Consider the following 25,671-nt stretch of genomic DNA (forward strand, 5'->3'; position numbering starts at 1 on the left):
CGTCTGGATGATATGGCTTTCCACACTGTATCTGTGAAGTGTCAGATTTTTCGTTACTGCACAAACTTGTTTCACAACTATCTGGTGGTTCATGATGTGCAATAGTTGCACAAGCATTTTCAGACTCGTCCTCTGATGAATATGGTATTTCCTCTGTATGGCAAGTTTCTATTCCTTTGCTTGAGGTTGTTGGATTATCTGCATCTGCATTGTCACTTGTAGTACTAATAACTGGCCTTAAGAACTGTCTCTAATATCGGAAAGTTTCATACGCTTGCTTGTCATAATTGGAATCTGTTTCCCAGATGACTCAACAGGCTAAAATACAGTCTTTATTGAAAAACTCTAACGTACAACGAGCGAAGATTGAATAGAATGGAAGTAGGACTGAACTGTACAATGTATTTAAGTCGAACGCGCGAACCTCACAGTGACTACCGAACCGACTGACCGCCTGGGCATCGCTGGGACAATAATGTGTGCTAGTTACAACACAAGTAATTGCAAGTTTCTTGAAAAATACTTAAACAATCACAAATATATTATATTCCTGTTAAAGCTCATCAAAAGGCAAACACGTTGTGATATAATGTCTTTCAGCACGTCTATTAAATAAAAATACCTAAATTTATATGCAAAAACGGCTCGTTTGGATTGAGAAAATATTTCTCAAACACAGGTCTGATGAGCCTTGTTGTAAAGTCGAGGCTCAGACTAAAGGGAGCGGAGGGGGGTGATGCAGGGCGCGTCTGGATCCGAGTAGCCCGAACCTGTCGTTAACTGTACACTAAACGTACATTATGGTCAGCTGCTTTAGAACAAATGGCGTAGGAAGACCGCACAATGTACACATAAGATTGATGCAGCTGCAAGCTACAAATGGCCTGCCAGATTTAGATCACAGGAGTTTACGCTTGGGAGTAACATTTTCGAATTTCATGCTCTGTTCAATCTGTTGTGATGAAAATTTTACTTAATCTTACACTACGTACAAGGCGTAAGTAGATTCTGTGATAGTGCTTGCAAGCCTTGCATGTATACCTAGGCCTACTGACTGATACTTACTAACTATCGCTTAGATCGAAAAGCTTAGAAGCACGCCTATATTAAAGATGTACATTTCGGCTACTGAAAAAGACTACATCTAGGCCTAATTATGTAATTCGATTGGTAAGAACACGAGAATCACAAGAACAAACACAGAATTTGTAGGCCTGTGATGCAATAAAACAATTCAACAGACCAAACTGTAGGTGGATGATTGTATGCACCATACCCCCACCTAAAATGAATGGGGATGTATCCCCCATCCCCCCAGGATCTACGCCTCTGGTAACATGTAAAACACATTAAAAGCAGAAAACAAACTACAAACATTCACTAACTATTCCAACATGTTAATCAGCTTTCATAAGTTGAAACACATAAAACCTTACGTTTAATCGTAAAAATATCCTTATCTGAAATTGAAAGTGTATATAGCACGTTGTATCAACGTATGCGAAACTGTAATATAGTAGAAAGTTTAGGTGGGTATGGTTATTTTAGAATAAAGTCACTTTGAACTATTTGATGTGTCCACCAGACTTTAGCCTTGTAAAATCCATAGACTTAACTGCTGTCCTACCTGGAACCTAGTATAAAGTACACTGACTCTACATTTATTTAAGCTATGATAACCATGTGAAATATCTCCCTTCTTAAAACCTGAAATGTACATATACTATATATGTAGAAATAAAACTTTTACGAAAAACAACAACAAAATAGACACATCGGGTCCATTTCGTTACATTTGTAATACTATAAAAGTTACAGTTACGAGAGAAAGTGTTCGTACCCATGCGTCCCGGGTAGTTTTTTTGCTCATAACTTAAAAAGTATCACGATTAGGCTAATAGACGTATTATATATTATAAATATTATACTAACACACATCTACATACATTTTTATGTAAATTAAGCAAAAAATAAAATGTTTATAAACAAATAACCAAAAGTAGGAGGAGCAGAAAGTGTTCGTACAGTTCAGAACGTGTGAAAAAAACTGATATTCCCGTAAACATTTTGTTTAGTTTGGCGAATAAACTGCATTATACCATTCCATAACTATACACTGGGTTCATAATTATTGGAATTTAGCCTGCAAAACATTTACTTTCGGCAATTTAGCACTGTCTCCGTCATCATCTGCTTGGTCATCATGGCGAACAGGGCACAACTGTCCAGTGATTTAAAAAACCGAATTATTGTAAAATATATTCTCGTGTGTCTCTTTCCGGTATTGCTACACAACTTAATGTGCCGAATTCTACTGTTCAAAGCATAATTGCCAAGTTTAAGCTCACAGGATCAAATGCTAATCTCCCTCGTTTCGGACGCCCCATCAAAATTCCAGAGAGAACCAAGAGGAAGGTTTTCAGAGAGGTTAGTAGGAACCCTCGTTTAACGCGTAATGACATTCAAAAACTAGTAAGAAAACTGAGGTTGAAGTAAGCACCTCTACAGTTACGAACGTGTTACGCTCTTCTGGGTTCAAAGCATGCCGTCCTCGTAGAACTCCACATTTAAAGCCTGTTCATTTAGACGCACGATTGAAGTATGCAAGAAAGTATGCAGATAAACCCTTTACCGAACTTTTCGGCCACAATGATGTTCGCAATATTTTCCGTAAGAAGGGGGAACGAAATCTTCTAAAGAACACCGTCCCTACAGTTAAACACGGAGGCGGCTCGATCATGCTATGGGGTTCCTTCAGCTCTTCTGGTGTTGGCAGCCTTCACCGCGTCAACGGAATCATGAAAAAAGAAGAGTATGTTGATATATTAGGCACTTATCTCAAGAATGATGCTCGGAACTTGCGGCTTGAGCGTCGTTGGATCTACCGGCGTGACAATGACCTTAAGCACACATCGAAATATGTGCAATCCTGGTTGCAGAGGAACCATATAAGCGTTCCTGAGTGGCCATCGCAGTCACCCGATATTAAATCAATTGAAAACGTTTCGCATGAGTTGAAGACCAGGGTTCATCAGCGTTATCCGAAAAACTTGCAAGAGTTGGAGGCCTTCTGTAAAGAAGAATGGAAGAAAATACCAGTCGAGTACTGTCAAATGATCATGGAGAGCTATGCGGAGAGATTGCGCCAAGTAATCCACCTGAAAGGCTACACAGCTGACCATTAAGATAGACGCACGAATACTTTCTGTCCCTCCTATGTTTGGTTATTTGTTTATAAACAGTTTATTTTTAGTTTAATTTACATACAAATTTATGTAGATGTGTGTTAATATAATATATATAATATACAATACTTTCATTATCCTAATTGTGATACGTTTTAAGTTGTGAGTAAAAAAACTACTCACGACGCAGGGGGTACGAACACTTTCTGTCGTAACTGTGCTATCATGAAAGGAAAACAGCTATGTCAGAACATTCTTCACATCATAAATCACTTTTCTGTTTTGTTCTAAAGTGTTCAAAAGCCAGTTGCTTTTAGTAAGCATTGAATTAATTTACTTAAAGTTATTCTTAATTAGAGACAGGAGGTTAAAACTTCCCTATGTATATACTTTTAAACAGTAAACATTACGTAATTCATGTGACCAAGATACTCTATTATCCTCAGTTGCTTCTCTAGCTACTCCAAGGTGTATATGTACTCTACTCCCTGAAACAATGTCGTTGGGCAATCGTCTATGGTACCTGAAAATGTATACCAAATTTCGTCTCGTTACCTTGTGATACAGTTTCAAACGTGGTGCCCACGGGATTCCAGAGGGCCAGGAACATTAAACTTCGTTGCTATTGACCCTGAAAATCTACTCTTAAACCTACGTCATGACGGATGACTTTTCAGGATTGTTGTAACTCCTTGGTGTCCTCTACGCAGAGAGCTACCCCCGAACAGATAAGACGCATCCCAAGCCATCATGAGTCTGCATGCCAAAATGGTCCTGCTAGCGCAGAAACTAGGAATTAGCCTGGCAGACATACATGCAAAGCTCCAAGCTGAATTAATATAGGAAATATATAATGTTTCTTCTTAAAAATACATCCAAATCGTTTACTAAGCAACACCATTGCTAAAAATTACTGAGCTCTGAAAGAAAAGATATGAAACAACAAAGCTGTATTGACACCCTCACACATTTTATGATTTATAGTAATCTTTTTTATTAATATATTCGAAAGATTTAAAGCCAGAATAGTTGGATAATTTTATTTATAGGTCTTTCTGTAGTAAAGTTTATGTTAAATTACTAACCCTAGTTGTATTCTAAAAACTACACATATCACTGCAAAACTTTCTAATTTATCAAAGGCTTTTAGGTTTACACTGGTATCATGTTAGAGAAACAATGGAATATTTCCTTATAAACATGTAATAGAGAAGTTGCTGTAACTCGTACCGCGTGCTAATTTAATACAAAGCAAACTCGCCCTTTCGTCGTGCACGTGCTTACCAGCTAGACAGGCCGATTTACTACATACTTCTCTTTTTGTTGAGGTTCGAACTTCATTATTAATCAGGACAGGTACGTGGTTGTGTGTAGTATTAATATAATCGTTTTAGTTGACTTAAATTACCTGAACTGATCATGCATAAGGCTAGTCCCCTACTTCAATTGCAGAACCATTACAATATATTCTTGATTATTTTGTTAAAATATTGTAGATAGAACCATCTCTGGTTGAATTAATTTACGATACGTTCACCAGTAACTAATTAATTAGATGTTCTTCCACGTAATAGTAAAAACTTTATCAAGTTATAGTTATCATGGAATAAGCAAAAATAGTATAGCTCAAAGGAATATTTAGCACTTCTTTTTACTTTGTGCTATAACTAAGTAACTATAACAATCAATTCCTAATGAAACTCCGACATAACATAATGCCACTCATGACACTTTTTTCTTTTAAATATGACGAACTTTGCAAAACTATTCGGTGTTGTATCATTTGGAGATAATCCTTTTCATGTTTCATAATGACGAGAAACCCACTTGAAGTAAAAATGTATTCTAAAGACGGCTGGTATGGGTATTAATATTTCAATTAAAATAATAATTTTAATTAAAGTTTTAATACCCATACCAGCTGTCTTTATATTACGTTTTATGTTTGTTTATGAATTTCACTTAAAACTACACGACGGCTATCTGCGCTAGCCATCTCTAATTTAGCAATGTAAAACTACAGTAAAAGCAGCTACTCATCACTACCCACCGCCAACTCTTGGGCTACTCTTTTACCAGCAAACATATTATAATGCTCCACGGTTGAAAGAGCGAGCATGTTTGGTGTAACGGGGATTCGACCCTGCGACCCTCCGATTGCGAGTTGAGCGCCATAACCACTTGGCGCTACCGGGCCGGGCCGGCTATAGTTTGTTTGTTTGTAATTAGGCACGAAGCTACACAATGGGCTATCTGTTCTCTGCCCACCATGGGTATCGATACCCGGTTTCTAGCAGACATACTAACATGCCACTGGAATGCTATCTGCGTTTTATGTTTAACCCTTATGATGGGATGAACTTAATCAATAGCTGCTACCAGCGACGTGGCAGATTCACACGATTATTTACAACTCATTATTTAATTTACATACGATTTACATTGTTGTTGTAATGTTAATTAATATCTAGTCTTTTAAATGGCTAAAAATTAGTTTCAAGTTATTAATCACTTTCGGGGTTTTTTGGTCAAATGATGTCCATGCTTATACAAAGAAGCCAACGGTTATATTTTTGTGTGAGAAGGAAATATTCCCATGAAATAAAATCAAAAGTATAAAGCTGACGTATCAATCAGAGACTTACTTCACACAGCGCATCCGAAGTGAGCATGCTCCTCTACGAGCTATATAACTACCACACGTGCTAAGAATTTTATTGTGATGTTTAGCCTCTCTGAATAATAGAATTTCTTGTCATCGAGTGTTGTAGTACGTAGCTGATGTTTATTTTCACTTGCTGGTCACCAACTGCTTGAATTTAACTGGAAAGCAACACAGATTACTTTCCTTCACACCTAGAGCCCCAAAGGGCTAGGCCTAGCCCATGTTTACTCTGTCTCTATACGCTGTGGCGTTCACAGTGGGACTTTGTCTATATTGGCTTCTTTACAGTAGCCTGGGGCGCCGAACGTGGCTAAATCAAAAGGTAACATTGTTTTGAATGTTTTTGTGTGCTCCTAACCATTACAAAATAAAGCTTTTATTTTTAAATAATGCATGTGCCCGATAAAAAAAACAACAACGAGTTCTTTGACAGTATGCAAAATGAGTCAAATCCAAAATTTATCATTATAGTATTATTTACAATAAAACTAACATTCGCATCCTTCACAATTGTCCAATGTAAACGTGACGCTAGCAGTTTTCTAATCATGTCAGTATATCGTAACTCGTTTATTTATTTAAAGCATTTGTGTAAAGTTGCAATTATTCAACATACGCACATTAAATACCTTAATAAACGAGAGGATGTAATGAAAGAAAATATTTAAATATAAGTATTTTCTTGTTTAATATGATAACATAAGCTATTCTGTAAGATTTAATAAATCGTTATATTTTATTTTGATAGTATATTTCCTAGAAGTAGAAAAATATTTATATGATAATATGTAATAAACTAATTGTTAAGCGTGCTTTTTTCTCACTTTCTGTGGCTAGAATCGGTCATTACCTATATCTTAGTATATCCGAACTGTGAATCCCATTGCCATTAAAACCGTTATTTGCACTTTGTGATTTTGGATATGATACAGGAGAGACAGTAAAATCCCCTTATTCGTTCAGACAAGAGTGACTCAAGAAGTGAGTTGCGTTATATTAACCATCCCTACCTTCTCTCTAGTCTATCAGTTTAAAGTTTAGGATAAACTATGCGCGAATAAACAGCAATCTGTATTTTGAAACAAAACTAAAAACACTTAGTTTCTTTACTCAAATTATGTACCATCATATGTCTTAAATTTTTCAAACAAAATGCGCACGGGCATCACTCCTGTATTAATAAACTGACAGATTGTCTGGAAATTAAATGTATATATTCGTACTACAGTTTAAAATAATTATTTAGTGCTATAGATTTTTCTTTTATTGCCTAAGCCAAACGCCGTCTCGTAATTAAAGTGCCAGGCTGTGAATTTGAGGTTCCATAGTTCGTTTTTCTTTATTGTAGGTGCGTTATAAGAATGACAGTAAAATCCATCTCTTCAGTCTGATAATAGAAGCTCAAGCTTTGTTTGGCTGGATCTAGTCTATCTCTTCTAAATTAGGGACGGCTACCGCAGATAATCCTTGTGTAGTTTTGCGAAAAATCCGACAAAAACAAACTTTTATTACTATCTGTTGTGATAGAGGTGAATGACCAACTTTCAAAGAAAATCACGTGTAAATTTTGGTTTGCAACAAAAAAATTCTTTCCGGACACTGTCTGTAGTGAGTCTGATTAAATTGACCAGTATTGGTAGTGTAAACCGAAATATTAACAATTATTACTTAATTGTCCAGAAATATGCCTACTCAGTATAAAATGTACAGGAATATGACCAAAAAAACATAAGCTAACAAATAATAAGGACATAAGAGGAAAAACGGAATGAAACTGCTTGTTAAAGATACTGACCGAGGAATTAAGTAAACTGTACTTTAAGCTAAGATGAAAGTACATATTATTTCATGCTAATATAATAACAATATTGTTGTTTTAGAAAAAGAAAAAAAATGATAATTGGTGTTATGAGGGGCAGCGTTAACCTCTTTCCGTTGAGGGGCTGCACTCTCACATTTTGTGAGGACACACACTATTGGGTTTAGGAAGAAAACCAACTTTAACAGTAACCCTTTTAACATGGGAGCATAAAGCACATTTTTAGGTAGCTTTGCCCCCAGCAATACTCCCTTGCCACTGCCTCTGGATCTGGTATCTACATGTACAGTTGGTGTTGTTTCCAAAATTCTTAAATAGCTTTTCATTCGAAACCTATTCTGTGACTCAGTCCCAATCACGAGACATTAAGCAAAATGAAAGCATTAGCTGAATACGGGCACGAGAGAAGATATATCAAATAAAAATAGAGATTTCAAAATGTATAAATCGCGAAATTACTTTTTTTATTCACAAACATTTGCACAAATAAATAATTATTGCTACAGCACATTTCAAATAAATACAGAATTTTACTTATTGATTGAAATATTGATATACATAAGTTGTGAGGTCTTCAAGCACCGTAACATGTCATCACAGGACCTACAGCAGGCTCTGGTTACTGTTGATGTGAAAGTGCATGCCTCTACAATCAGAAAGAGACTGCACAAGTTTAACTTGCATGGGAGGTGTGCAAGGAGGAAACCTTTGCTCTCTAAGAGAAACATCAAGGCCAGACTGAAGTTTGCCAGAGAGAATGTAGATAAAGACCAGGACTTCTGGAATAATGAGTTTTGGACAGATGAGTCCAAAACTGAATTATCTGGACACCAGAACAAAGGACATGTTTGTCGTAAACCAAATACAGCATTCCAGAAAAAGTACCTCATACCAACTGTGAAGCATGGAGGTGGAAGTGTCATAATTTGGGGCTGCTTTGCTGCAGCAGGACCTGGACAGCTCACAATCATAGAATCCACCATGAATTCTACTGTGTATCAGAGGGTGCTTGAGAATCATGTGAGAACATCTGTACGAAAATTAAAGCTGAAGTGGAACTGGACCCTGCAACACGACAATTACCCAAAACATACCAGTAAATCCACCGGCTGAAAACTAAGAAATGGAAAGTCCTGGAATGGCCGAGTCAAAGCCCAGATCTTAATTCCATTGAGATGCTGTAGGGTGACTTGAAACGGGCTGTACATGCAAGAAACCCTTCAAACATCTCACAGCTGAAAGAATTCTGCATTGAGGAGTGGGGCAAACTTTCTTCAGACCGATGTCAGAGACTGGTAGATGGCTACAAGAAGCGTCTCACTGCAGTTATTTCAGCCAAAGGGAGTAACACTAGCTATTAGGGGGTAGGGTGTCTTAACTTTTTCCTCAGTTAGAATATGCATTTTTGTAGAATTACATTTGCAGAAGATCTTAAAATCTTTTCTTCGGTTTTAATTGTTTAGTTATATTCCTATAATCTCTCAGTATTGTTGAAATTGAGATTAAATATCTATATATCCAAACATATTACAAAAATACACAGGCTTTTGTAGGGTGTCCTAACTTTTTCACATGACTGTATGTGTCACTCATTTTCAGTATAACAATAGTATACTGTTAGGTTAATGAGCCCATTGGGAAAAAAAAAAAAAGAGATAACAATGAAAACACTGGACAACGCCAAGTAACTGTGTTATTAAAAAGTGAGTATACATAATGACCTCATAACATTATTCCCAAATATAATTTAACACAATTATGTTGTATTATCCATAACAGCAAGTGATAACTTTATAATACTCTATCATAGCATCAAAATAAACTCCAAATTTAAATAATAATATTAATCTTTAGACGAGGCAAGCTTCAAGTTTATAAAACTAAATAATATCGTTTAAGAATGAATCACTTTTTGTGAGGTGCAGATGTCACTAATTGTTTTCAAAAAACATAGCCGAGCCACATCGAGCTATCTGCTGAGCTCACATAGAGGAATCGAACCCATGATTTTAGCGTTTTAAATCCGTATAGTTACCGTTGTACTAGCGGGGGGGGGCTGGGAGGTTCACAAGAAGGAAGTAAAAATAAAAATGTGCATTTTTCTTACAGCAAAGCCACATCGGGCTATCTGCTGAGCCCACCGAGAGGAATCGAACCCCTGATTTTAGCGTTGTAAATTCGTAGACGTACCGCTGTACTAGCAGGGGGCAAAAATAAATATACATACATAGTTTTCCTAAACGAAGAAAGACAATAAATATATTGTTGCATATATTGGAAGAACGTTTTCTTTAATCGTAATTTGTTCCCAATATGAGAAATATCATTTAATTGAAGTAGATTTTGTGCCAAACTATACAACCTGACATACAGTATTTTTTTATGATTTAAAGAAGCTAGATTCTTGAAGAAAACAAGCAAATGGTAGAAGTAATTTTCAACACTTATAACCTTGCTTTGACATAATAAGTATATTCATTAACTTCTCAACACGTTTTGTTGTAAAATTAGTTATTTAGTTTCTTAGTTTTGTGTACGCCTGATAATATATTTAACAAAAGTAGAACTTTGTTTTTGAGAGTCTAATTGAAGATCATTCATCTACAACTATTGGTGAATCATATTCTTCATCGACGTTTCATATGTTTCCTTTTTCAGTTAATAATGATAGTCTACTATTTATTTTGAGAGTCAGTGATGTAGTTTTATGAACACTTACACTGATGGAAGATACAAATTCAATTTGTACAAAAATTATATAAAATCTGTTTTATTATGGAAGTTGGTGTAAAGTTGAAAAACTTATTTGCCCTTGGCGCTTTACCACTCATTGTCGAAACTTGTAAAGAAATAGCTGCAGCATCAGTGGGGATTACAAATGAACGAAACTCTGTATTAAATTCTGGATGCGGTGACTGCAAGCTGTGTTAGCTTCCATGCTGAGGTTTTGTTCTTCAAGCCCACAACGAACACCGTAATTAGGTGAGCAGGGTTACTGTAGATCTTTTCTCCAAATTGAAATCAAAGTATGGACAAATTATATTATATTCGAAAATTAGCCGCTAACATTTGTTCAATTTGCTGAAAGAAAACGTTGTCAGAATGACAAAGGAAAAAACGTTACGTTGTATTTCTCTGTATTGGCCTCGTGATTTGTTTTCGAACGGACTTTAAAAATGCAACGCGAGTATTTTGTTTTGTTGCCTTCCTTCGAACTTTGACAAATGTATTCAACAATAAATATTATTCGGGACGAAGCTGTGAAAGTAGTTTTTAGCCTGGGGAAAGATACCAAGTTTCACTTCACGTACGTGAATGGCTTCAATAAAATACTTCTTTACACATGTATGAAGAGGAAACAGCACATCATCTCATCTTAAAAGCAATTTTCAATTCTGACTGATTCTGTATCGTATAAATGAAACCAGCTGATAAATTAGTGAGAAGTGTTTTACTACCGGTTGTGTGACATAAGCGTTACTCTTCAAATATATTTGTCCCTCTAGCGTATGTTGATTTCTGCTTTTAAGAAAACAAAAAACAAAAAACACAAACGACCGTTGAATTAGAAGGTGTGTAGTCTAACGGGATTTATTTTATTGCAGTTTATTCATACTTTTTTTCTCATGAAAACGGACATCGATTTCGAAATGTAGCTAAAAGTTTGAGAACTATTATCAAACATCGAATCCTTGTTTATTATCTTATTAGTGATGTCAGGAAATACGCCCATGCTTATCGCAGTAGCTTTTTAGGTTGGAGGATTCTGTTTCGTATCCATAGCCTTCCGTTAGTAGACAAGGCATTGCTCCAGATTGTGTTGGAGTAATGGATTCAATGCTCACTAGTGTCCTAATCGCTTTGTTTTGCGAGTTTTCTCTTCCAAGGAGAACATTGACCACTCCGTTCTTTTGTTTTATTTATTAATAGTTTATCCGAAAGGACTGTAATATATATCCTGCCAGCTAAAGATCTATTCATCGTAATGTTGCATAACCAGTGGCCAAGAAATCGCCTTAACGAAACATAGGGTTTTTAAATATGTCACCTGTGGGATGACATTATTAGCATATGCAAATATTCGTTTCAAAGTGCGACTAACTTTATGTATAAGTTTTAAGCTGTTTACGAGATAAAATAACTTTGCGTTTATAATACTGTTTTCTTTTGTTTTATAAGAATTAATTATGTGAGCTCATTAAGTTATTGTTCAGTATTTTTAAATTCACGTTAATAAAAGAACACTGGTTAATAAGAAGCACAATAATACATTTATTTACATTTCAAAGACCTCTTACCGCTTTTTTTCATTTCTGTTATTTACTTCATTGGAGTGATTTCAAAATTCATCATTTCATTATATGTATGTAATTATCATCATTGTTTAGAATGAAATTACAGATTTACTTACTTGTAACGTGGCTTTTAAAGTGATTTTACTGTATTCAGTTAAGACGTGAAATGAACGTTCTTAAAAAATACCTGATATACATTTAATTTAAGTTTGTTCTGTCTTCTAGATTCCAGAACAATATTCGACTAGCATGCGAAAAAACTGTTTACTGAAAAGAAAGAGTAATACTTTAATCTTGTTATTTTGTTTAGATGTTCTAAATAATACTATTAATTAAGCTGATTTACATGTTTTGTCTTTTTTCTAAACAGAGTATTCCGTCTTCTGTGAACATCAGAGGGCAGCTAAAAGGTTCAAATAAACTGTTAAGGTAAGTAAAGAATTAGATTATTCCTTTAAATATAAGCTGAAAATAGAATATCTGGCATTTATCACCACAGAACGACAATATCCACTATTGTGGTTTTTGTTCAGACACACAAATGTATCACCCCTTTTTTTTCTTTGTCACACCAAACATGCTCCGCCTATCACCCGTGGGGTCGTTATAATGTAACGGTCAATCCAACTATTTGTTGTTAAAAGAATAGCCCGTGAGTTAGCGGTAGGTAGTGATGACTAGCTGCCTTCCCTCTATTCTTACACTGCTAAATTAGGGACGGCTAGCGCAGATAGCCCTCATGTAGCTTTGCGCGAAAATTCAGAAAAATCAAACACATGCGAAAGATTATCTGAGTCTCTTCATTGGCCCGGCATGGCCAGGTGGGTTAAGGCGTGCGACTCGTAATTCGAGGGTCACAGGTTCGAATCCCCGTCGCACCAAACACGCTCGCCCTTTCAGCCGTGGGGGCGTTATAATGTGCGATCAAAACCCACTATTTGTTGGTAAAAGAGTAGCTCAAGAGTTGGCGGTGGGTGGTGATGACTTCCCTCTAGGGCAAAATTAGGGACGGCTAGTGCAGATAGCCCTCGAGTAGCTTTGCGCGAAATTCAAAAACAACAAAAGTTTCTTCATCTTTCTAACTAGATGTGACATTCAGACATGGATATTGATACATGCTATAAGCTGGTATGTTTTCTGATACAACTCACACTACATCAAGGTAAAAAGAACAGAAAAAGAATATTAAATGTAACTGGAAGGCTAGACAGCACCTTTTTTTTGTTTAATTTTATTAAGATTTGTGAACAAACAAAACTACACCAAGCGATATTCCATAACTAAGCCGTATGAAATACCAGTCTCCCGATGGCTCAGCGGTAAGTTCGCGGGTTCAAAACTGGGTTGCCATACTCATAATGGACACAGGATATGTAGCATATTGTGTTGATTTGTACTTAATTAAACAAATAAAATGCTATTGCAGGTAACATGTTTGTGCTGAAAGCAGTGTTTCGAAATATTTGATAGTTATGAAATCGACGTGGTCACCTAGCGTTTAAATCAGAGATTATTATTCTGTGTCGAGTGATTAGGTCTGTGTGTGAGATGCCAAACGGTTGCTGTGTGTGTATTCGTTAGAATATCTTCAAGTTAATCTATCAAAGAAGTGTGACTCAAAATAATAATGAGGGTTGCATATAAAAGTCTTCAATACAACCTGTTTGTTTGTTTCACAACTTAACCACATTGGGCTATCTGCTGTGTCCACCGTGGGGAAATGATCCCCCTGATTTCAGCATTATAAATCCATAAACTTGCCATTGTTCTACCGAAGGGCCAAAAAAAAATTTCAGAATTATACAGAAGACCTGGTAATGTTAGCTGTATTTAAGGTTTAGTCAGGGCTGGTTGATATAACTCAATCAATAGAATGAGAAAAAAAAAATCTTCGATTGGAATATGATAATTTCCTTAGTCTTCCAAAAAAACAGTGGAGTTTGTTTATTAGTGCTACATAACTTTAAATGTTGTCCAAATTGATAGAATATATAATACATTATATAGGTAAAAATAAAAATATTAATTTCTATTTATTTTGTAAAAATGTTGTGAAAACAAATTGTTCAGTAAATGCAAAATAGTCAGTCTGATTATTCTAACATTTTAACGTAAATATATATATTTATTGAAAAGTGAGGAATCGCTGAAGGTGAAGGATAAAAGTGTGAAGGCAGAGAATGTGATAAATAGCGAGTAGAGTTAATGAATGACCTGTGTACCAGTTTCCTTCCAGTTCAATTATAATAGAACACTTAAACCACTAGTGGTATCATTTATCAAATATCTGTGTTTGGTTGTCTAAAACTAAAAGATACGTTTAAACTGACTGTTCACATCACAGAATGCAATCTTCTAACGTATATGATGATGGATAGCTGCTGCGAACAACTGTGATGTGGGGCACGTGTCCCATAGGATTTTCACGGAAAGTAGGAGAAAATGAGTGACAATTATTGTGTCACTATGAAAGTGATATGCTGTTCACATCGCCTAAGTTCTTTATATATAATGAATAATGTAAGCCGGTTTGAAATATGCAAGTTAAAAGTAAGTTTTTTCACGTTTAGGCACAAACGGAAACTTAACAACAAGTAGAAAAAAAAAGTAAACCAGTGAAAAGTACAAAACGATATGTGTTATTATGGGATTAGTTAAGATCAGAATTGCAAAGTTACAGAATTTTATTACCATAGAAGTTGAGAAAACATTTTATTTCTATATCAATAACCTGGTATAACTAGAAGGTTAGAGCGTTCCACTTGTGATCTGAGGGACGCGGGTTCGAACCCTGTCACACCAAACATTATGCTCTCCTTTTGAGTTGTTGGGGGTATAATGGACGATTAATCCAACTACTAGTTGGTAAAATAGTAGCTCAAGAGTTGGCGGCAAGTGGTCATCACTACCTGCCTTCTTTATAGTGTTACACTATTAAATTAGGGACGGCTAGCGCAGATAGCCCTCGTACAGCTTTGCGTGAAATTTAAAAATAAACGGTCCGGCATAGCTAAGTGTGTTAAGGCGTTCAACTTGTAATCCGAGGGGCGCGGGTTCGAATCCCGGTCGCACCAAATATGCTCGCCCTTTCAGCCGTGGAGGCGCTATAATGTGACGGTCAATCCCACTATTCGTTGGTAAAAGAGTAGCCCAAGAGTTGGCGGTGGATGGTGATGACTAGCTGCCTTTCCTCTGGTCTTACAATGCTAAATTTAGGACGGCTAGCACAGATAGCCCCCGAGTTGCTTTGCGCGAATTTCAAAACAAACAAACAATTTAAAAAAATTCTATATCATTTTAGGCTCAAGACGCTTAATCACGTGGGTGGGACTTGTGTCAATAAAGTTTTTACATTATAATATTTATATTTAACTCTGTATAAACTAATATCATCCGTTTGCTAGTCTAAATTACGTTTAAAAAGCAATATTTGTTCTATATTGATCTTTTATTTAATACTATAAATTGTAGATTTGAAATACTTAGACTCAATAGTCAGCTTAATACAATAAAATCTAAAAATACACATAACCCTTTTTTTAATACAGCTAGTAGTGAGCTGATCAGGATTAGTCATAATATGTATTTTTGTTATTTTACGTAGTTATGCTCACTACTAGTGTGGTATTGATTTGAACTAACAACACATTAAGCTCATCACACTTAGGTACATGTAATATAGTTAAATATGTTATATTAGAAAAACTTTACATGTGCAAACCAGCAAACCACGTGATAACAACAGTATATATAAAGTGGTAATGGAGCTGCTTGTGTCAGAACTATTATACTTTGACATTGTTTATTGTGTGGTTAGTTGTGTGACGCCACAAAAACTTGATCGCTTTTGGAAAGATTATTTTACAGTCCTTTCACGCCCAAAATGTTTGTACGCTCGTATCGTAAAAAATGAGTTGATGTCCAGAATTTATATTTTCTCTGAGGGGTGCGTTTCTTATACATATTATAATTGGAAAGCAAAGGAACATGAGTCAACTAGGGAAACAAGAACTATTTATAAAGAGACCTGCAACAAGTCACTTTCCAGATAAGGTAAGCAATCTGTGGTGTCTTGTAACAGTTGAGAATTCATGAATACAAAGTTCAGTCGTACTGGCCGTTCAGGCAACAGTACACAACATAATCAAGAAGGATTTACATTGGAAAAGTAACATAACTGACGTCACATGTACGCAAACTGATTAAACAAATGACTGGCTTAACTGTAGCTGGAGAAAGCATAAGAATATATACCACTCAAGTCGACGGATGAAACGCCTGTGGATTTTTGCGCTGTCATATCACTGGAATGGCGCTGCAAAACCGTCAACCTCGTAGATTAGTTAATTGTGTAAAAGCTGCAAGGAAAATTGGTGTGCTTTGGACACAACAGTCTTACGAAATAGACACTATTGATAAGAAGCACTGTTGTTAGAGCATCACTATCTGTGGCTACATGGACTTATAATATAAGTTTTAATATAACGTACACAATCCTCTTTTAATCTTTTTGTTATTGTTTCAAATCCCTACTGTTTGTAATTTCAGTGTGTTATACACATTTCCTCTTTACCTAAAGGTAGGTATATATATATATATATAATGTAAGGCATTAAACGAAATGGCACTCAGTGGCTCAGCGATAAGTCTGAAGTCTGATAACGCTAAATTTTCAGGTTTGAATACCCGTGGGGAAAATAGCCCATGTTGTAGCTTTGTGCTTAACAGTAAACAAACAAATCAAACGAAATAAAAATATGTCTACTTACAATAGTATTAATTACAACTGATAGGTATGCATCGATCTAACTGGAAAATAAACTGACTAAAATGTATGACAGATGTCATATGTTTAATTCCACAAGTGGTAAGCACCATTCATACAATAATATTAACAGTTAAAAACGTGTCATCTGTAAGTGATCTTTATAAAGATATGTTTATCTTAATGTCCACTACGAGGCAATGTAATGTTGTTCTGTTTCGTTTTATAAAAAAAATGCTGTGAAACGTGTGTGTGTGTGTATATATATAGTTGCTTTATCTTAGGTATGTGTGAAATAGTGATTGCAGTTATGGCGCACATGTATGGTTTTTCAAAAGTCTAGAGTTCTTTATTTTTTTATTATTGCATGCAATAGACGAAAACCATAGAACAGCACCATGAAAAACTTCCAAAAGAGCCTGTAATGTAAGTTCGAAAGAAAGCCTCAGAATCTGATAGCGCTCCTTGGGGAAAACGATCAACCTTCGGAAAATGCTTCGAAGGCTCTTTGGCCAATTTATTGATTCGTTATCTTCTAAAGACTTTTGTGTTACAAGCATGCCTACGTGCGTGATGAATACCTCTGAGGTATGGAGTTAATAAATGAGCGTTTGAGGTAAGAGAACAGTCCTGCAGGTTGAGATCCAGAGATAGATATTAAATTCCTAAGCTCAATATAGAAGTCTTGTTAGCCAATTTAAGAGCTAATATCAAAAGGCTCTCAGTATCAAATACAAACCTGAGCTAATGGATGATTTTTTTTCACACAGGAAGGATGTTAAGTTTCTCCAAATGTGGTATTCTTAAGGACATGAACCTTTCCTGTGAAATGGTATCATTGTCATTTTATTGGCAAACCAGATTGAAACTGTGACTGCAGTTTTCATTGCTAGTTCTCTGTAGAATACTATCTTACCTCCAGTCATGTCATAGAAATCTTTGTCACTGGTGAACTTAAGCATGTAGTAAATTCTACAGAAAGAACTGTTAAAATTATACAATAATGATTGCAGTCAATAATAAATAGTCTTAGCTATGAGTGACAAGCAAACTACGAAAAGCTTCTGTTACCGCTCTGCCCTAAATCATCTGTTGGGCGTCCTCGAGGCCAGTAATATTTTCGGCCTCGCTGAAAACTGCAGCTGTTGTACATAAAGATAGTTAGGTTTCTTTGTTTCGTCTAAAACAGTCAGAAACTGTGGTTTGAAATTATTTCATTTTTAATGATATTTCCAAACAACTTGTGAATAACAAAACAGGTTTAATTTGAATGCTAGTGTTCCAAATATTTAACCAGTTTTTTGAAACTCTCACTTTAATTTTACTGAATGGTCATGACAGTTACATATTCTAGTATTTCATTTCTCCTGTCACTCTAAAGTCACTTCTTAGCCTTTCCATTATCAAACTTTATAGCAGAACATTTTCCTAACGTCATCATTTCTGCACTTCAAGGATGTCTCCACTCTTCTAGAGGCACTTGACGGCTTGCAACTGGTTATTCAATTTAAAGTGTTTTTGTGTTTAATTTTTCTCATGATCAACAAGAGAAGACACATATACTATAATCATTTTTCAGTGCAAGGACTATCTATTTCTAGAACATTCAGTAAATATAAATGTTCGAATATCAGTAAATGTCCTACCCATTTTATAAAATTTCCTTCCTCCCAAAAAAACACTGTAGGAAAAAAAACTGCTTCTCCAGTGACTGACACTAATCATTAGAGTCATGGGTGTTGGTGCAATAAGCTGTGTAATTACTGTGTGTTATGCAATGTGGTGTGGTGAGAAAACAAAAAGGCAGTCTCGATGTTTTAAGATTATATACACACACTAACTGTAAAATTAAATTGTAAATACATTATCCTGTTCAGTAAAACAAACTAACCTAATAAAATAGCGATTGAAACTGCACTTCCAAGGTGAATTTAACTGAAAAGAAACCTCTAATTCCGAAATTTGTTACCATTTCTTTGTTTTAACGAATCCTTTGTTGGAGAAGTGATAATTTTAATGTTCCTGTACAACAGTTTAAGTTTAACTTGTCAATGAAGAAAATATTAGCCGTGTTAATCCCATTAATACATCGTTTCTCACCATTGGTCTACATATGTAAAGAAAATGCATGTTTCGTTTCGTTTTGAGTCTATTTCGTAATAAAGTATATTTGATTTCAGTTTGCAGCTTTTACAATAGTTCAGATTAGTTTTCAGTACAGGTACAACGTTTCGATCACAATTGTTATCGTTATCAAGTACATGATCAAGATTATGAGCATTACATATGTATAATGTACACCTTGTTTGTACAAGTTATATTCTACTTATGAAAAGTAATTCGCCTACTTTATATCACATTTTCCACTTTCATCATGCACCTATACAGTGCATGTAATTTTGGGAATGCTGCAATTTTTCATTTTTTGGTTTACAAACGCGTAATGTTATGAAGTGTGTTACGTACTACAATTTGAAATATACTGAAACTGAGTTAAGTGATAATTTAAATTTAGAGCTTATCAAATGTCAATATACATCAAATTTGTTATATTTGTCAATAAGATCGACAGACATAGTTTTCTTTTTTAATGCTAATTTATTGTAATATACAACAAATAATACAGTTTATAATAACGGTGATTACAAATAAATTTATGAACAAAGGTTTTACAAACCTACAAACAAGAGAGTTCTCTATCTGGTTTGTAGCTTTCTTGGTATTTTGTCGATGGTTCACGATGAGTAAATTAATCTTGAGGAGTTGATGTAGGTACAATTCACTTAAAAGAGAGCTAGATAGCTCTTCATTGATCACACGTTGAGTTTTTCACAGCTGAAGTTCTATGATGCCTTCATAAAAGAACTAATGTACGATGTGAATTCTCTGAAGTTAAATGCTTTGTAAGGTTCAACGTTTTTAAACATACCTGGTCAAATATCTGAAGTTCCCGATTAATAAGCGTTAACCACAATTATAGCTTTTAAGGTTTATAGTATACCAACTATAGCAAATCAGTAATATATACTATCGCGTTGGTTACATTTATAGACGTAAGAAGAATTTCTAGATACAACGCTAAAATCAGGGGTTCGATTCCCCTCTGTAGACTCAGCAGATAGTCCGATATGACTTTGCAATAAGAAAACGCAAACGCAGAATTTCTAGAAAGTTTAGCCTGCATAATGTTATAGACGATAAACTAATGTTTAGGTACACACATATATTGTTGATTCTTACACTCGAGAATCTTCTACTATTTTAGTAAATAGGCGGAATTTCGCAATACAGATTTAAAATAAAATGTTTGTTTATTTCTAAATATAAATTTAACTTAAACAAGTATTGATATTTAAAAATATATACATATAGTACCTCCTTTACAAGTTGTATTCATAGTATTTATACATTGAGTCAAAGGTGGGACAGCGGTTAATCTGCGGACTTATAACGGTAAAATCCTGGGTTCGATTCTACGTGGTGGACATAGCAGATAGCTCAATCTTGCTTTGCTCTAAAACATACATTGAACTCAACTGGCAAAAAATTGAACATTTTGAGCAATTGTGTTTTTTAAAGATACGTAATTACGTTTAAGAATACATTTTATTGGAAAAATGTATTTTCTCTTATATTTTTATAATATATTGATTTTTAGCTGTAAAACAATAAATAATTACCCATCTCTTAATCAAAAAATCAGTAAAAACCAGTAATATTTGTTACTTCTTTTTTTAAGAGCTAAAATGATAAAAGAAGTTATTTAAACTCGTGTATTTCAAAAGAGGGCAGATGAAACTTTGTTATTTTAAAATATGAAAAACATAAATCACAAAACTGATATATATACAGTCGTATGAAAAAGTTAGGACACCCTATGAAAGCCTGTGTATTTGTGTAACATTTTTGGATATATAGATATTTAATATCAATTTTAACAACACTGAAAGATTATAGGAATATAACTAAACAATTAAATCTGAAGAAAAGACTTTTCAAGATCTTCTGTAAATGTAATTCTACAAAAATGCATATTCTAACTGAGGAAAAAGTTAGGACACCCTACCCCCTAATAGCTAGTGTTACCCCCTTTGGATGAAATAACTGCAATGAGATGCTTCTTGTAGCCATCGGTATGAAAAAACTTTGTCCCACTCCTCAATGCAGAATTCTTTCAGCTGTGAGATGTTCGAGGGGTTTCTTGCATGTATAACCCGTTTCAAGTCACTCCACAGCATCTCAATGGGATTAAGATGTTGCAGGGTCCAGTTCCGTTTCAACTTTAATTTTCGTAAAGATGGTCTCACATGATTCTCAAGCACCCTCTGATACACAGTAGAATTCATGGTGGATTCTATGATTGTGAGCTGTCCAGGTCCTGCTGCAGCAAAGCAGCCCCAAACCATGACACTTCCACCTCCATGCTTCACAGTTAGTTGGTATAAGGTTCTTTTCCTGGAATGCTGTATTTGGTTTACGACAAACATATCCTCTGTTCTGGTGTCCAGATAATTCAGTTTTGGACTCATCTGTCCAAAGAACATTATTCCAGAAGTACTGGTCTTTGCCTACATTCTCTCTGGCAAACTTCAGTCTGGCCTTGATGTTTCTCTTAGAGAGCAAAGGTTTCCTCCTTGCACACCTCCCATCCAAGTTAAACTTGTGCAGTCTCTTTCTGATTGTAGAAGCATGCACTTTCACATCAACAGTAGCCAGAGCCTGCTGTAGGTCCCGTGATGACTTGTTAGGGTGTTTGAAGACCTCTTTTAGCATCTTGCGGTCAGCTCTCGGGGTGAACTTGCTTAGACGACCAGACCTGGGCATGTTGACAGTTGTTTTGAAAGCCCTCCACTTGCTGACTATTTTTCGGACAGTGGAATGGCTGATTTCAAAATCTTTTGGGATCTTTTTAAATCCCTTACCAGACTCATAAGCTGCTACAATTTTCTTTCTGAAGGCCTCAGACAGCTCTTTTGCTCTCACCATGGTGCTCACTCTCGCTTCAACAGTCAGGAGCACACCAAACTAAATAGGTTTAAATAAGGCAAGCCTCATTCAAAATGCTGAGTAACGATCTTCTAATCATGTGCATCTGGCGTAATACACCTGTGTGTGAGTTGAGCCAATTTAAGTGGGAAAAAATGTGGGGTGTCCTAACTTTTTCCTTAGTTAAAATATGCATTTTTGTAGAATTACATTTACAGAAGATCTTGAAAAGTCTTTTTTTCAGTTTTAATTATTTAGTTATATTCCTATAATCTCTCAGTATTATTAAAATTGAGATTAAATATCTATATATTCAAAAATGTTACAAAAATACACAGGCTTGTCCTAACATACATACATACATACATAGGAGGTCCTAACTTTTTCACATGACTGTATATATATAGCATGCTATGGTAATCTATTTTTACTTAATTATATGTTTCACTATCGTACCTATTTAATTAATACTGTTTAAATTGAGGTTCTTTTGTTTTACGTTCAGTATATATCTTAGATATTTAAGACGTTATTAATTGTCGTACATTCCTTGCAACTATTACAAAAGCGATGAAGTCGGTAGTATGGCCTTTGGAAAGCACACAGCATTTTTCTGCTATAACCAGTCAGCATTACATCAGATTTTCGTCAGCATTTGTTTATTTGTTTGTTTTGAATTTCGCCCAAAGCTATAAGAGGGATATCTGCGATAGCCGTCTCTACTTTAGCAGTGTAAGACTAGAGAGAAGGCAGCTAGTTATCACCACCCATCGCCAACTCTTGGGCTACTCTTTTACCAACGAATAGTGGTATTGGGTATAACATTATAACGCCCTCATAGCTGCAAGCAAGTTTGGTGTGACGGGGATTCGAATACGCGACTTTCAGATTACGAGTCAAGCGCACTAACTACATGGCCATGCTGGGCCGTTGTTTATTGTAGTTAAGCACGAAGCTACACAGTGGACTACCTATTCTGTGCCAACCACTGGTATCGAAACACAATTTCTGTCGTTACAATTCCGCAAACTTATCGCTTACCCAATGAAGTGATTTCATTAGTATTATATATAGAAAGACAGAGTAAGAAAAGCAGATAGTCATTATTTTGTAACTTTCTTTACGCCATGTAGTGCAAGATTGGTAATAATAATCATCTTATTATTACTCGGCAATGAATATAAATAACATTCATTAATATATTCATAAGTGGTTTAGAAGTAAAACATGTTCCACTTTCATGGTATCAGAAAGTTGTAAGTATTAAATTTAGGGCCTTTTTTGTCCAAGTGCTTAGTTGTAATTCCAATGAACATACAAGTCTTTACCTATCTTACGTACAGATGGAATTATGACCAAATGTAAGCGATCTTTGTGTGTATTGACCTATGAGACAGACTGTGGCCAAATTATTACAAATTGTTAGTTATAATATTAATATAACATCCTAATTTCTCCAAACACTTGTCATATTATAGGTACAACCTGTTTGTTTCTACTGTTGTTACCCGCTCCCATCGATTCAAGGTTGTGGCTTTTTCAGACTCTGTCCATCAGATAGAAACAAATATTTTAAAATGATCATTCTTGAATTTAGAGGAACTCTCACTAAAATAACAACTAAACAGATTAGCAGATGCAAATTTAGCAATTGTACATCAAAGCTTGTAACTAGAAAGAAAGTTTTTGTTTTGAATTTCGCGCAAAGTTACAGGGTCACATGGTTCAAAATATTCTTGTCTCGTAGAATAGTTTTGTTTGTTTTTTTGGAATTTCGCACAAAGCTACTCGAGGGCTACCTGTGCTAGCCGTCCCTAATTTAGCAGTGTAAGACTAGAGGGAAGGCAGCTAGTCATCACCACCCACCGCCAACTCTTGGGCTACTCTTTTACCAACGAATAGTGGGGTTGACCGTCACATTATAACGCCCCCACGGCTGGGAGGGCGAGCATGTTTGGCGCGACTCGGGCGCGAACCCGCGATCCTCAGATTACGAAGCGCACGCCTTAACGCGCTAGGCCATGCCAGGCCGTCTCGTAGAAATCATTTTGTTTTATTTTTCCAGTTACCATTTGTCTTGAAATAAAAGTTATCTATATTTCACTCAAAAATGTCTTCGGTTACAAATTTTGTTTTTACATTTCGCGCAGTTACACGAGGGCTATCTGCGCTAGGCGTCCCTAATTTAGCAGTGTAAGACTAGAGGAAAGGCAGCTGGTCATCACCACCCACCGCTAACTGTTGGTCTACTCTTTTATCAATGAATATTGGGATTGGTCGTAAAATTATAACATTTTCACGGCTGAAAGGGCGAGCATGTTTGATGTGACGAGAATTCGAACCCGCAACCCTCAGATTAAAAGCTAAGCACCCTAACCACTTGACCATTTCAAGCCTCCAGAAAGAAAAAAAAATAGTAACACTCGACGTCGAGGTTTGTGCTGGAATATTTATTCTTATTTTTAAAAATATAGGACATACAGTGCTAAAAACTAAGCTGCAATAACTTTTCTGCAATTACGTTTTGAGGACTGTGAGTATTTTCTTAAAATTAAGTATCTTTTGTTACTATTTGATACAATTGTTAAAGAAGCATTATTATTTGGCTTTGAGTGTTTTTATTATTTATTAACAATACAAAACAATTTTCTCTTTTCATCTATCAGCTGAAAGACTTATTGTAAACTTGCCTAAGTCTTGTATTGTGCATTTATCTAATCGTGAACTTTCGGTATAGTACTGTTTTTTTTTTTAAAAAAAAGAAAGCTTAAGGATACAAAGGAAAACTGTATTTGAGCGTAAAATATAATTTAAAAATACATGCAATCTCTGCAAAAGAAAAATTATTATTTCTTTTATCCAAGGGAGTGGTAATAAATGCTCATTTTCAAAATTAGGCGTTGTTACCGAATTCAAATCTACTGCATGATTTATTAAAATTGATGCCTGAAAACTTGGTAATGAAGATGGTTGGGAGAATAGGGAATATTGTGCTAATTTTCCAAGAAATTTCTCGCGGCCTTCTTTCGTTCTTCGAGTACTTTGAAATTGTTTCCTCATAATAAGATATTAATGTACCATAGATTGTGTTTTCAGACGCTGAATTAGTACGAATGCGAAATTACATGTTAAAGATAAAGTTTAAGTTCAAGAAGTAAAACTGACTCCTGGTTATGACACATCATTAAAAATACATAAATAACTTGCTAGGGCTAACAAAAAAATAATTATCGGTGGTTGTATTCGTGATCTGTTGTTGAATTAATGAACGTACCACTTACTACAAAACAGATTCTTCACAAATCAATATACGTCAACATCAGGCTTCTTGCAGATGAAGATAAATAGATTTTTTAAGAAAGAAAAAAATTTGAACAAACTTAACTGCTAATAAAAACAAAATATATTTTCATATTTATATCTTCTGATATTCCATCTTAATGTGTCATTGAAATTCAGTTTTAAACACTGTACATCTAATGATGTCTAAACTACAGTGTATGACAAATATTCATTTTTCACGCTAAAAATGTATTATAGTATATGATATTTATTTTGTTTTCATTCTATACTCATATTATTGCGACTCATGTAATCCTAAAAATGTTGTCAACTATTTACCAAAATTGTTATTTTAATCCAATCATTACAAGTGTTACCTTTTGTTTTTTCTTTGAAATATTGTTCATTATATGAAGATTATGTTCTTTAATTTAAGCATAAAATCATAAGTCGATATATAGATATGGATTAAATTTAGTGGTTGAATCATAAAAGATTTTTATGTACTTTTTACTTTTGCCTAATACCTAGAAAGAACGAAACTTGGGACTTTCCCTCAACAATTCATGATTTATTTGGTTTTGTTACATATCTTTTAGTTCCCTGCAATGTTATCAACTTAATGAATAATCAATAGTGTATTGTAACCAATAATTGTATATGAATGCACATTA

General features: G+C 35.1%; 1 protein-coding gene across 6 annotated transcripts in view; it reads left to right on the forward strand.

The window, feature by feature from the left end:
* The window catches only part of LOC143253179 (uncharacterized), a 172,437-nt gene that overhangs the window by 125,457 nt on the left and 21,309 nt on the right, over positions 1–25,671 (forward strand). For all 6 annotated transcript variants that reach the window (XM_076506581.1, XM_076506582.1, XM_076506586.1 and 3 more), the window contains one exon: positions 12,335–12,393. In XM_076506581.1, coding sequence (XP_076362696.1) covers positions 12,335–12,393 — 59 coding nt within the window. The remainder of the gene's footprint in view (positions 1–12,334; positions 12,394–25,671) is intronic.

The sequence above is a fragment of the Tachypleus tridentatus genome, chromosome 6, assembly GCF_004210375.1.
Source record: "Tachypleus tridentatus isolate NWPU-2018 chromosome 6, ASM421037v1, whole genome shotgun sequence".
NCBI classification, from domain to species: domain Eukaryota; kingdom Metazoa; phylum Arthropoda; class Merostomata; order Xiphosura; family Limulidae; genus Tachypleus; species Tachypleus tridentatus.